Source organism: Vulpes lagopus, chromosome 5, assembly GCF_018345385.1.
Source record: "Vulpes lagopus strain Blue_001 chromosome 5, ASM1834538v1, whole genome shotgun sequence".
Lineage (NCBI taxonomy): Eukaryota > Metazoa > Chordata > Mammalia > Carnivora > Canidae > Vulpes > Vulpes lagopus.
In genome coordinates, this window is record NC_054828.1 from 47,070,909 (window position 1) to 47,085,959 (window position 15,051).

Below are 15,051 nucleotides of genomic sequence, written 5' to 3' on the forward strand. Positions count from 1 at the left end.
GAAAAGAACGGTGTCCTTTTAACTTTTTGCTAAATGGTGATTAATCAGTGATTATTAATTTTTATATCACCAAAATTCCCACTTGTATATGCATATTGTATTATTTACCAGCCGTAATTCTTTTTTAAAAGTCACTTTCTTTACAAAGAAAGTAATTCAAATTAACCAGCCATGTCCTACAAACATAAATATAAATGATACTCAGTAAGTATTGATTGAAACAAAAAGTAGTTAAAGAAAACAGCATTAATTCTTACCAACTCCAGAGGTTATTGATTCCGCATCAATATCACTAGCTCTTTTTCTTGCCACTTCAGCTAGTGCCAATTCACCCTTATCTAGTGCAAAGTAATGGATGTCCTTTGGAAATAAAGCAAAATAAAAGATTAATCCAAATAAATCTTGGTCATAGTTACAAAGATTTTGAACAAAAGAGCTTACTGTTCAGATTACAAATCAGACATGACTGAGGAGTATTTTTTTTTGTTTTAATTCTCTTAGTTTTCTTTACCAATATAAGCAAATTTTCTTGAATAGTGGATTATAACTATAGGCAATAGCATTATTTAAATAAGTTATTTTAATTCCTAAGGGAAAAATGCAAGTTTTTAAACTAAATGTTTGACATAGTTTTGTCAGGAAAAAAAACTTCTATTGCTATGTTCTTTGGTGAGATTTTAATATCTGAGATGACTTCAAAATTCAATTGTATATTATATTATGATAAACATTTTATAAGAAATACTACTGCACAAATTTGACATTTGTGTGTCTGGCATATACTACTTTGTTAACATTATTAATATTACTATGATCTTGAACTCATACAGTCAAAAGATAATCAGTGCTAACTACATGTCAGGTACTGTTCAGGAATGTAGAGATCAGTTGTGATTCCATGTCTCAAGAAGCTGTGAGCCCAGATGAGGAGACAGACCATTGTGAACAATCGTTAATTACATAATGTATGATAGGTTTTATAACAGATACTTGCACAAATATTTGCTGTGCAGGTAAAGAGAAGGAACTGATCCTTGATCTGAATCTTGAAGGACAAATAAAAGTTATGCTAGGAGGGAAAATAGAGAAAAAGTAACATAATTGGTATCTGGTGCATATATGTATAGAAGATTTAAAAAACACAGCTCTGGGATCCCTGGGTGGCGCAGTGGTTTGGTGCCTGCCTTTGGCCCAGGGCACGATCCTGGAGACCCGGGATCGAATCCCACATCGGGCTCCCGGTGCATGGAGCTTGCTTCTCCTTCTGCCTGTGTCTCTGCCTCTCTCTCTCTGTAACTATCATAAATAAATAAATTAAAAAAAAATAAAAAATAAAAAAAAATAAAAAAACACAGCTCTGTTAGATAATGGCATATCTTTAAATACAGAGGAGTCTTGGATGTGTGGGAGAAAGCAGTATAAAATAATACTAAAGTAGGTATAGCCACTAAAAAGGATTTTGAACTATTTTTGGTGTGAAAAAGATTGCTGGGATATTGTAATAAAAATGGAAAAAGAAGGGGCACTTGGGTTGCTCAGCTATTTAAGTGTCTGACTCTTAATTTCAGCACAAGTCATCTCAAGATCATGAGATTGAGCCCCACATTAAGGTCCCTGCTCAGTGCGGAGTCTGCTTGAGATTCTCTTTCCTTATCCTTCTTTCTCTAGAATAAATACATCTTTTTAAAAAATGGAAAAAGAATACAGCCAGTTTACCATGAAGAAATATAAATGCCCTATACTCATGAAAGATAATTCACTTTGTTAATATTCAAATAAATGCAAATTGAAAAAGACATAATTTCAAATTGTTTGTTTTTAAAAATTCAGAATATTTATTGGTTGCAGAGACTTCCAGGGAAGATGGCAGAGTAGGAGGTTCATAAGCTTAACTCATCCCATGGATTCAACTAGGTAATACCTACATCAGTGTAAATAATCCAGAAAATGACCCAAAGGCTGACAGATCAAACTCTCTACAGGTAAATACAGAGAAGAAGCCACATCAAAGAGGGCAGGAAAGGTGGAGATGCTGTCAGGAGCCAAATGGACCCACGGAACTCTCCCCTGGAGGGATACTGCAGATGTGGAGAGGAGAGAGCAACAGACCCCATATCAGGCATACCAGGCATCCTAGGCATGGGAGACACATGGGGAAGACAAATCCTCATAACACTTGGCTTTGAAAACCAGAAGGGCCTAACTTCACAAGTTCTTAAAAATCAGTGGGATGTAACACCTGGAACTTTAAAAATCAGTGGCCTCAGTTCTGGAAGAGCTGGGAGGACAACAGGAAACAGACTTTCTGCCCTTAATCTTTTTTACTATAAACAGTCCCACTGAGTTATGACATATAAGCAGCAGTTTGAAAAATGCCTGGGGAATAAGGGGAATAAGATTTATTTACTAATCTCAGAGCATGTGCTGGAGGGGCAGGGATCTTTGGGAGGCTTCTCCAAGAACAAAATAGCTTCTGGGCAACATTTCACTCCCTTGCCCTCCAGCCTAAATACATGGATACCTGCAGGAACCAGCACAGCACCAACATGTTTCACTTAGCTTACTAACAGTGCACCCTGCCCTGTTGCACTTCTGCCAATCTGCATCCCTAACCCCACCAGTCTTGGCAAGTTTTCCCAGGTGGCTGCAGGTTTTCTCCCTCAGCAGACTAGTGAAGACCATGCTGGCACCACATGCCCCACCCCTACATTCTACTGTAGACTTTCTCCCTCTAGTATGTCCGTGGCAGGAGCTCATCCAAAGCGGTGCCACAAGACTGGCAGTGTGCAAGGAGCCCTGACAAGGGTGAGCACCACTCCAAAGTGACTCCTACCCAAGGTAGAAGGTAAGATAACCCCCTACTCCAGCCCACCTGTGGCACCAGCAGTGGGCTGAAGGGAGACATCAACTCTAGCTATAGGCCCCACCCACCAGCAAAAGCTCAAGGGCCAACACAGGGGCCAACTTTGCAGTTTTGTGCTACTGCATCTCTGGTAAATGCCTGGTCTGACTCAACTTATGCCCACCATCGCCCCAGAATGGCCCATTTTCAAAATAGTGACCAAATTCTGCACACAAAAGGCAAAGAGAGCCACTGTAGATGACAAAGCTAAAGGCAAATGCAGCTCAGCCATACAGAACTGCACATGCAACCCATATAGGAGACATCCCTGAAGCGCTGAGTTCTGTGAACTTGGAACATTGCACTGCAAGGCACTCTTCTTCATAGGCCACTACTTTTCTTTTTTCTTTTAAGATTTATTTATTTATTTGAAAGAGAGCACATAGGGTGCAGAGGGGCAGAAAGAGAGGGAGAAAGAGATTCCCAAACAGACTCCCTGCTGAGCACAAAGCCCCGCTCAATCTCACAACCCTGAGATCACAACCTGAGCTGAAACCAAGAGTAGATGCTTAACCAAATGAGCCACCCAGGCTTCCCTAAGGCCACTACTTTTAAGAGCAAGAGATATGGCAGACTTCCCTAAAATAAAAAAGGACACAGAGTTATACAAAATGAGGAGACAGAGGACTATGTCCCAAATGAAAGAACAAGACAAAATCACAGCTAGACAGCTAAATGAAATGGAGATAAGTAATATACCTGATAGAGAATTTTAAGTAATGGCTATAAAGATACTAGACTTGAGGAAAAAGTAGAGGAACTCAGTGATACCCTCAAGAAAGGGACAGAAAACATAAAAAAGAGCTAATCAGAGATGACAAAAAATACACTAGATGCAATAAATAGCAGACTAGAGGAAGTGGAAGAACAGATCAGGGACTTGCAGGAGAGAGTAATGGAAAACAATCAAGCTAACCGGACAGAGAAAAAAAATAAAAATGAAAACAGATTAAGGGAATTCAGCAATACCATCAAACATAACATTTACATTATAGGGACCCCAGAGGAGAAGAGAGAGAAAAGGGGTTGAAATTCTATTTCAAGAAATCATAGCTGGAAACTCCCCAAATCTGTGGAAGGAAACAGAAATGCAGATCTAGGAGGTACAGAGATGGCCCAAAAATTAACCCAAAGAAGTCTACACCAAGACATAGTAATTAAAATGGCAAAAAACCAGCAAAAGGGGAATTTTAAAAGCAGCAAGAGAAAAGAAAACAGTTACATACAAGGGAAATCCTATAAGACTATCAGCAGATTCTGCAGCAGAAATTTGTAGGCTAGAAAAGAGCGGCATGATATATTCAAAGGACTGAAAGAAAAAACCTGCAGCCAAGAATACTCTATCCAGCATAGAAATCACTTATAATAGAAAGAGAGAGAGCATTTCCCAAACAAAAGTTAAAGGAATTCATCACCACTAAACCAGCCCTATAAGAAATGTTAAAGGGGACTCTGAGCAGAAAGGGAAGATGACAGGCAAGAGAAAGAAAAGAAGCAAAAAGGCACTAAAATTAAATATACCTGTAAAAATCACTCAGGGGGCTCACAGAATAAAAGGATATAAAGTAGGCCACCATATACATAAAACAGGGCTGGGAAAGGAGTAAAAATTTAGTGCTAAAAGAATGGCTTCAAATTTAAGTGACCATCACCTAAACATAGACTGATAATATACAGAAGATGTTATATATAAACCTAATGGTCACCACAAATAAAAAATTGGTAATATACAAAAAATAAAGAGAAATGAATCCAAGTATATCACAAAGAAAGGCAGCAAATCATGAGAGAACAGAGCAAGAGAACAAAGGAAGAGAGAACTACAAAGACAACCATAAAACAAGTAATACAAAGGCAATAAGTACATACCTGTCAATAGTCACTTTGAATGTAAATGGACAGAATACTCCAATCAAAAGACAGTGTGAAAAAAAATAAACAAAAGACAGGGTGAAGGAATGGAAAAGAAAAATAAGGCCCATTTATATGCTGCCCAAAAGGGACCCATTTTAGACCTAAAGACACATGCAGACTGAAAGTACAGTAAAGATGGAAAAGCACTTCTACAAAAGGATGTGAAAAGAAAGGCATGGTAGGAAAACGTATGCTGGAAAAAATAGGCTTTAAATCAAAGACTAATAAAGGAAAAAAGACACTATATAACGATAAAGGAAACAATCCAAAAAAGAAGGTATAATAATTGTAAATATTTACACATCTAACATGGCAGCACCCAAATACATAAAGCAGCTAATAACAAACATAAAGGAAATAGTCAATAGTGATACAATAATGGTAGGGCACTTTAGCACCCAACTTACATCAATGGATAAATCATCCACACAGAAAATCAAAGAAACAGTGGCTTTAAATGATACACTGGATCAAATGGATCTAACCAGATGGATCTAGACCAGATCTACTCAGAACATTTCATCCTAGAATAGCAGAAAACACACTTGTTTCAAATGCACATGGATTATCATCCAGAATGGATCACAAGTGAGGCCCCGAAACAAGTTTCAACAAATTCAAAAAGATTAAAGTTATACTATGCATTTTTTCTGACCACAGTGTTAGCACACCAGAAATCAAACACAAGAAATAATCTGTAGAGAACACAAATACATGGAGGTTAAATAACATGCTATCAACCAATGAATAGGTCAATCAGAATATCAAAGAGGAAATAAAAAGTTACATGGAGACAAATGAAAATGAAAACACAATGGTCTAAAGTCTTTGAGATGAAGCAAAAGCTATTCTAAGAGGGCAGTTTATAGCAATACAGACCTCACTCAAGATGCAAGAAAATCTTAAATAAATAACCTAACCTTACATCTAATACAACTAGAAAAAGAAGAACAAACAAAATTCCAAACCAGCTGAAGGAAGAAAATAATAAAGATTCGAGCAGAAATAAATGAAATAGAAACAAAAAAGAAGAAAGAAGAAAGAAGAAAAAAGAAAGAAGAAAGAAGAAGAAGAAAAGGATAACCAGGTCAATGAAATCAGGACCTGGTTCTTTGAAAAGATCAACAAAATTGATAACTTTTACCTAGACTCATTAAAAAAGAGAGGTGGGGGGGGGCTCAAATAAATAAAACCATAAGTGAAAGAGGAGAAATAACAACCAATACCAAAGAAACAGAATTATAAGAAAACATTATGAAAAATTATATGCCAACAAATTGGGCAATCTAGAAGAAATAGGTAAGTTCCTAAAAACACATAATCTTCCCAAACTCACTCAGGAACAAACAGAAAAGTTGAACAGACCAATTACCAGCAATGAAAATAGAATCCGTAATCAAAAAACTCTGCAAACAAAAAATCCAGGACCAGACAGCTTCACAGGTGAATTCTACCAAACATTTTAAGAAGAGTTTTATATATTCTCTCAAACTATTCCAAAAAGAGAAGAGGAAGGAAAGCTTCTAGATTCACTTATGAGACTCCCACTACCCTGTTACCAAAGTCCGATAAAGACACTACAAAAAAGGGAATTGCAGGCCAATATCTCTGGTGAACACAGATGGAAAAATACTTAACAAAATGTCACCAAACCAAATCTAACAATACATTAAAAAAGTCATTCACCTTGGTCAAGTGGAATTCATTTTTGGGATGCAACATTGGTTCAATATTTGCAAATCAATCAATGTGATACGACACACCAAAAGAAAGGATAAAAACCACATGATTATTAGATACAGAAAGAGCATTTGACAAAGTATAACATCCATTCATGATAAAAACCTCAACAGAGTAGGTTTAGGGTGAACATACCTCAACATAATAAGGCCATATATAAAAAACCCATAGTTAACATCATATTCAATGGTGAAAAACTGAGAGCTTTTCTGTTAAGATCAGGAATTAGACAAGGATGTCCAGTACCTCTACTTTTGTTCAGCATAGTACTGGAAGTCCTAACCACAGCAACCAGACAAGAAAAAGGAATAAAAGGTATCTAAATTGGTAAGGAAGAAGTAAAACTTGGACAATTCGCAGATGACATGATATTATATACAGAAAACCCTAAATACTCTACAAAATAAACTACTAGAAATAATAAATGAATCTGCAAAGTCACAGGGTACAAAACCAATATACATAGAAATGATGCATTTCTCTATACTAATAATGTAGTAGCAGAAGGAGAAATTAAGAAAAATACTCCATTTGCAACTGCAGCCCAAAGCTGAATACCTAGGAATAGATTTAACCAAAGAGGTAAATGACCTGTATTCTAAAACATTAATGAAAGAAACTGAAGATGACACAAACAAATGGGAAGGTATTTTATGCTCATGGAGTAGAAGAATCAGTATTGTTAAAATGTCTATATTACCCCTCCACAAAGCCATCTACAGATTTATTGCAATACTTTTCAAAATACCAACAGCATCCTTCACAGAACTAGAACAAGTAATCCTAAAATAAGTATGGAACCACAAAAGACTCTGAATAGCCAAAGCAATCTTGAAAAAGAAGAACAAAACTGGAGGTATCACAATTCCAGATTTCATCAAAACTGTCTGTAAGAATCAAAACATCATGGTACTGGTACAACAACATAGATCCATGGAACAGAATGGAGCACCCAGAAATAAACCCATGTTTATAGGATCAGTTAATCTTCAACAAAGGACGCAAGAATATGCAATTGGGAAAAGACAGTCTCTTTAACAAATAGTATTGGGAAAACTAGACAGCAACCTGAAACAGAAAGAAACTGGACCACTTTCTCATATTATATATAAAAATAAATTCAAAATGTATTAAAGACCTGAATGTGAGACTAGAAACCATAAAAATCCTAGAAGAGACAACAGGCAGTAATTTCTCTGGTAGCTGTAGCAACAGTTTTCTAAGTATATCTCCTGAGGCAAGGAAAACAAAAGCAAATATAAACCATAGGGACTACAACAAAATGAAAAACTTCTGCACAGCAAAGGAAACAATCAACAAAACTAAAAGACAACCTACTGAATGGGAGAAGATATTTGCAAATCATATATCTGATAATAGGTTAGTATTCAAATATATAAAGATCTTATACAACTCAACACCAAAACCTACAAAGAATCCAATTTAAAACAGGGTAGATGACATGAACATGCAGTATTCCAAAGAAGACATACAGATGGCCCACAGACACATGAAAAGATGCTTAACACCACTCATCATCAGGGAAATGCAAATGAAAACCACAATCACCTCACATCTGTCAGAATGTCTAAACATGTGTTGGTGAAGATGTGGAGAAAAAGGAATCCTCTTACACTATTGGTGGGAATACAATCTAGTTCAGCAACTGTGGAAAAACAGTATGGAGGTTCCTCAAAAATTTAAAAATACAACTACCCTATAATCCAGCAATCCCAATACTGGGCATTTATCCAAAGAATGCAAAAACAAATTCAAAGGGATGCATACATCTCTATCTTTATTGCAGCATTATTTACAATAGCTAAGATACAGAGGGAGCCCACGTATCCATCGACTGATGAATGGATACAGAAAATATGTACACATACACAATAGAATAATATTCAGCCATAAAAAATAATGAAATCTTGCCATTTGCAATGACATGGATGGAGCTATAGAGTATAAGGGTAAGTGAAATAAGTCAGAGAAAGAGAAATATCTTATGATTTCACTCATGTGGGAATTTAAGAAACAAAACAAATGAACAAAAAAATAAAGAGACAAACCAAGAAACAGACTCGTAACTACAGAAAACAAACTGATGGTTACTAGAGTGGAGGTGTATCGGAGGGTTCATGAAATAGGTGAAGGGGATTAAGAGTACACTTGTCATAATGTGCACCTGTAATGAACAGAATTGCTGAATCACTATATTGTGCACCTGAAACTGATATAACACTGTATGTTAACTGTACTAGAATTAAATTATTAAAAGGAATATTTACTGGTTGCACAGTTTGGGAGAACTAGACACCTACATTTACTGGAATATAAGACTTTATAGAACAGGGGTCCGTTAAGTATGACCCATGGGTCAAATATAGCCTACCTTTTGTATAGTCCTCAAGTTAAAAATAGTTTTTACATTTTTAAGTGGTTGGAAGAATTGTGCTCACCATTCTTACTTAACTAAGTGGCTTTGTAATTAGATTATGCTACAGACTTAAAAATATTTCAACCTAAAACTGCCAGGCAAAATAGTACTTATATTGTGATAAAGTAATTTCAATGATAACTATCATTTTTTGACTTGCAAGTAATGTCAGGCTGTTATACATTTCGTGAACTGTGAAGAAATAAAATGAGATCTCCATTCTACATAAATTCTTGCAGCAATATATTTTCTGATTTCAGTCCACAGTAGTGTTTTTCAACCTTGATGCAAGTGCAACAGAAATTTCCATATTCCGGTGTTTATGCAACTCGGATATTTTAATTGAAAGTGATTAATCTGTAATAAAATGACAAGCTAAATGGCATTCTTTAAGTCTTTTAGTTAATATAACTCTAACAATGTCTTCTAGTTGGTGAATATGCTCAATTAAAACCATATGTCCATGGATTGACATTAGTAGGTAGCAGTACCTATCCAGGAGGAAAGAAATTTTTAAAAGTGAAATACATAAAATCTCATCAGGGATCAGCAATAACAGATGAACATTTTGCAATAGCTTTTTTTTTTTTTAAATAAGGAACACCAACTTTCAGCCCTAATTTAAGTGATATGTTATTCCTCCAAGAGAGAATTCCATTATTTATATTTGTAGATTTGTATTATCAAAACTTCTCAATTATTGTATTTCTAATTTAGTTAATAAAGATTAATAGAAGTTTGTGGTTTTTGTTATATGCTAGCACTTATAGAATAACCTCAATTTTGCTTGTTGGTCTACAAGCCTATAATATTTACTATATGGACCTTTACAGGAAAAGTTTGTTTATTCTGCATCTTAACAATGTATTAGAATTGAAAACTTGCCTATAAAATACTTTGGAAAATCTTAAGGAAATGATGTGACAATGTATGTCCAAAGATTGGCAATGACCGCATTACTTGTAACAATGAAAAACTGGAAGCAATTTCACTGTACGTCCATTGAAATATTATTCAATGAAGAAATCTGTAATAATATAAAAATATACATAACTATATTCAATTAGTTAATTCTATTCAAGACTTTTACATCCATGTTCTTAAGAAAAGTCAATAACTTTACTTGGGCTCAACAGCTAATAAGGCCTGACTGCTATTAAGGTTATCCTAGCCTTATAAAATAAGTTAGGTGGGTTTTTTCTATTTTCTCTTCTCTGGCAAAATTTGTATGATTCTTCACTGGAAATAAACAAAAGATATACAATTTATTATTTATTTATTTATTTTTTAAAGATTTTATTTATTTATTCATGAGAGACACACACACAGAGAGGCAGAGATACAGGCAGAGGGAGAAGCAGGCTCCATGCAGGGAGCCCGAAGTGGGACTTGATCCCAGGTCTCCAGGATCACGCCCTAGGCTGAAGGCAGCACTAAACCGCTGAGCCAACCGGGCTGCCTGATATACAATAAATTTATGAAGAAATTACCAACCATTATTGACCAACATAAATAAACACCTGATTAAAATATAGGCACACCTGCTTATGGCTGAAATGACTGTATATGATAAAGATCAATTCTGACCACAAATCTGTAAGGACTAGTGAAATTATAATTAAAATCACCTCAGAGGTTTCCATGGAATTTAACAAGTTGATTTAAAAATTCTTATGTCGGGACACCTGGGTGGCTCAGCGGCTGACCCTCTGCTTTCGGCTCAGGGCATGATCCCAGGGTCCTGGGATCAAGTCTGACATGAGGCTCCCTGCAGGGAGCCTGCTTCTCCCTCTGCCTGTGTGTCTCTCATGAATAAATAAATAAAACTTAAAAAAAAAAGAGTATCAAAGACATACCCTAAATTAAGGCTATATATAGCACTGTTATGCCGACATATAAACCAAAGAGAAAGAATCATCCCCATACAAATATGGTTTTCTTTGTGAGTTACTAACTCTAGTACATTGTTTAGCAGTGATGTAAGTGTTAGCTGTAAGATTTGTGGCTCACAAATTATTTCTGGAACATTTTCTCTGCCTTACTCTCTCATTTTTCCTTAATTCTATGATTTCTCTTTATTTTTTTAATTGTTATAAAGAATTGGGAGTCATTAATTTGATGACAGTAAGCCTCAGCAGTTCTTAAGTTGTTACTACATCTGTACCATAAAGGTTTTCGTTCCTTAATCTGTTTAGAAACAGTCTATTTACTTGTTGATACCCTTGTGAGTCTCCTTGCTATTCATATATCTGAATGTGGTCTTTACCAAAGTGTAGTAGAAAATATATCCCTTTAACTCCATGCTCCTCAGTTTGACATAGTTATGAACCTTTGGGTGTGATGCAAGACTCTTTAGGGTCTAATGTACAACATATCTATATCACTTGCCAATTGGCTATCCTCTAGCTTCACTTATTTTTTAACTTTTGGATAGTTTTAGTGTTGGCATTTAATTTAAATGTTAGATAAGTGTTCACGTATCTCTGGGAAATGGTCATATTCTAAATATCAAGAAAATAAAAGCCTCTTGGCTTTATATTTCATTTTCATGTCTTGTACCTGACTAGGTACATACTAGTACATACATGAATAAAGGATGTGGATCAAGCTGGTTGAGACTAACCCAGGCTAATGTACTGTTAAACCACCTATTAAGGCATTTCAGGAGGGCACCTCCAGGACTGCCATGTCCTTCTGCTCACCCTGAGTTCTTTTTTTTTTTTTCACCCTGAGTTCAATTTCAATCACTATTAATAAATAGTAATCAATAATTACTATTCATAATTATAGAATATTTATGTGCCAGATGCAGAGGTGAATTTACCACAAAATTAATGAAACTTAAGTTTCACTGCCTCTCATTTGTACATAGCCTTTCCAGTACCAAATTTTGTATTTGAAATTTTAAACTCTTTTCTTAAGAAATACTCCTCAAACTGTACAAGCTTCAAGCTCTATAAAACATGGATCCACCCCTGATACACAGCCATCAAGGTTCTCACAGTAGGTGGACTCTGTTACCACATGCTCTGTTTACAATCATGTGTCTTGGAGGCACAAGGCACAAGGAGACATTACAAGTTATACAGCCTTTTGTTTTGTTTTGTTTTGTTGATCTCTTTTTGGAAATTTATTGTATAAGATGAAAATGACATATGACAAGTCTAAATGGACACCATGGATGGCAACAGATTTGAAAAGTGTCATATTGATAAATCCCAAACGCCACCCAACTAGGGTTACCTCATTGGTTGATGGTTTTATTATTAAAGTGTCACTATCCTGGAAGCAAGTTTTCAGAAAAATACTCAGAAGAATAAACTACTTAGTTTTTGTCATTCTCAGTAACAATTTTATAATTTACCATTTGCCAAATTGACTTAGATTAGTATCATCATTTAGCACTATTAAGTGTAATTGGCTTTCACTGCACAAAAGATGACAAACACTGATAGTCTTTGGCCATCATCCAGGTTTAAATATTTACACATATCTTGTCTGTGTCATCTAAGATCAAAAATAAAGAACTTGCTGCTACTGGGTTCTTACTATCTTTCACAAATGACTTTTGAATGTACTACTGGAATGAATGTGCAAATTTACAACAAGATATTTAAAACTAAAATCTTGAATAGACTTTCATCTTCATTTTTTAAAAAGATTTTATTTGTTTATTCATGAGACACAGAGAGAGAGAGAGAGGCAGAGACTCAGGCAGAGGGAGAAGCAGATTCCTTGCAGGGAGCCCGATTTGGGACTCAATCCCGGAACCCTGGGATCACGCCCTGAGCCGAAGGCAGATGCTCAACCACTGAGGTATCCAGGCGTCCTCTGTTATTTATTTCTATTATCTATTACAATAACATTTCAGGGACGCCTGGGTGGCTCAGTGGTTGAGCATTTGCTTTTGGCTCAGGTCGTGATCCCCGGATCCTGGGATCGAGTCTTGCATCGGGCTCCCTGCATAGAGCCTGCTTCTCCCTTTGCCTGTGTCTCTGCCCCTCTCTCTCTCTGTGTCTCTCCTGAATAAATAAAATCTTTTAAAACCAAAAAACCAAAAAACCAATAACACTTCAAACCAGACAAATCAGATCAGTAAGTTTTAAGAATCAGGAATAAAGTACCATTTGTGATAACGTGTTAGTGCTTTGAAGTTCTTTATTTGCAAATCTGAGGAAAATTAACTTTTAAGATAAGGAAACATACTAAATAATGTATCAAATAATTATATGGAAAAATATTTCAGTAATCAGCTCACATATATATATATATATATATATAAATCATCTTTCTTATATAAATCATCTTTTTTATTTTTTATTTTTATTTTTTTTTATTTATTTTTTTTAAATCATCTTTTTTATATAAATGAGAACAATGAATAAATCATCTTTCTTATATAAATCAGAACAATGAATAGTCATTTTAAATGTGAAACTATGTGGAAATAATTTATATATATATATATATTTACCAAATGAATTTAATTCCAGGGCACATATTTTTATTTTAGGAAAAGTTACTGGAAATTGTCTGTTTTTGAGGTTTTCATAGAACTCATAAATAAAACCTACTGCTTCCTTTCAGGAGTTAATATTTTTGACTTGTATGAATTTTCTTTGGGGCTACTGGACTATTTTTGTTTTAGTTTTTAATTTTATTTATTTATGATAGTCACACAGAGAGAGAAGAGGCAGAGACACAGGCAGAGGGAGAAGCAGGCTCCATGCACCGGAGCCCGACGTGGGATTCCATCCCAGGTCTCCAGGATCGCGCCCTGGGCCAAAGGCAGGCGCTAAACCGCTGCGCCACCCAGGGATCCTATACTGGACTATTTGAATTCATTTTTTCAGAATGTTATTTTTAGAGATTTATATTTCTGTAGAAAATTATTCATATTTTCATGTTTATTGCACTAATGCATATACAGGCATACTTTGTATTATTGCATTTCACTTTATTGCACATCATAAATACTGCTTTTTTTTTTAAACTGAACGTTTTGTGGTAACCCTGAATCAAGCAAGTTTATTGGCACTGTTTTTCCCACACTATTTACTCACTTTGGATCACTGTCATAGGTCAGTAATTCTCACAGTATTTTAAGCTTTCCATTATTACTGAATTTGTTACAGTGACCTCTGATCAGTGATCTTTGATGTTACTATTGATTGTTTTGGGGCACCATAAATTACACCCAAATCAGATAGTGAACTTAACTGATAATTGTGTGTGTTCTGATTGCTCCACTTATGGTGCGTTTTTTGGTCTCTTTCCATCTCCTTGGGCTCCCTATTCCCTGAGATACAAAAATATTGAAATTGGGCCAATTAATAATCCTAACAATGACCTCTAAGAGGTTCAAGTAAAAGGAAGAGCTTTCACTTCGAATCAAAGGCTAGAAATGATTAAACTAAGTGAGGAAGGCACATCAAAAGCTAGGACAGGCTGAAAACTAGGTTTCTGCACTAAAAAGTCAAGTTATAAATGCAAAGGTAAAGTTCTTGAAGGAAAAGAAAAGTGGTACTTCAGTGAACCCATGAATGACAAGAAAGCAAAACAGCCTTATGCTGATGTAAACAAACTTTAAATGTCTACATAGAAGATTAAACCAGCCAGAGCTTCCCTTTTAAGCCAAAACCTAATCCAGAGCAAGGCCCTAACTCTCTTCAATTCTGTGAAGGCTCAGAGAGGTCAATAAGCTGCAGAAGAAAAGTTTGAAGCTAGCAGAGTTGGTTCATGAGGTTTAAGAAGCCATCTTAATAAAATAAAAGTTCAAGATGAAGCAGCAAGTTACCCAGAAGATCTAGCTAAGATCATTAATGGAGGTGGCTATCCTAAACAACCGATTTTCAATATAGATGAAACAGCCTTCTGTTATTGGCAGATGGCATCCAGGACTTTCAGAGCTAGAAGAAGTCAGTGCATGGCTTCAAGCTTCAAAGGACAGGCTGACCATCTTGTTAGGGGCTAATGCAACTGGTGACTTTAAGGTAAGCCAGTGCTCATTTGCCATTCTGAAAATCCTAGGCCCTTAAGAATCATGGTAAATCTACTT

General features: G+C 35.6%; 1 protein-coding gene across 1 annotated transcript in view; it reads right to left on the bottom strand.

Moving 5' to 3' along the window:
* The window catches only part of LOC121490978 (WD repeat containing planar cell polarity effector), a 443,477-nt gene that overhangs the window by 149,163 nt on the left and 279,263 nt on the right, over positions 1 to 15,051 (bottom strand). Inside the window, exon 13 of the mRNA XM_041755267.1 lies at positions 258 to 360. Within this exon, the coding sequence (XP_041611201.1) occupies positions 258 to 360 (103 nt within the window). The remainder of the gene's footprint in view (positions 1 to 257; positions 361 to 15,051) is intronic.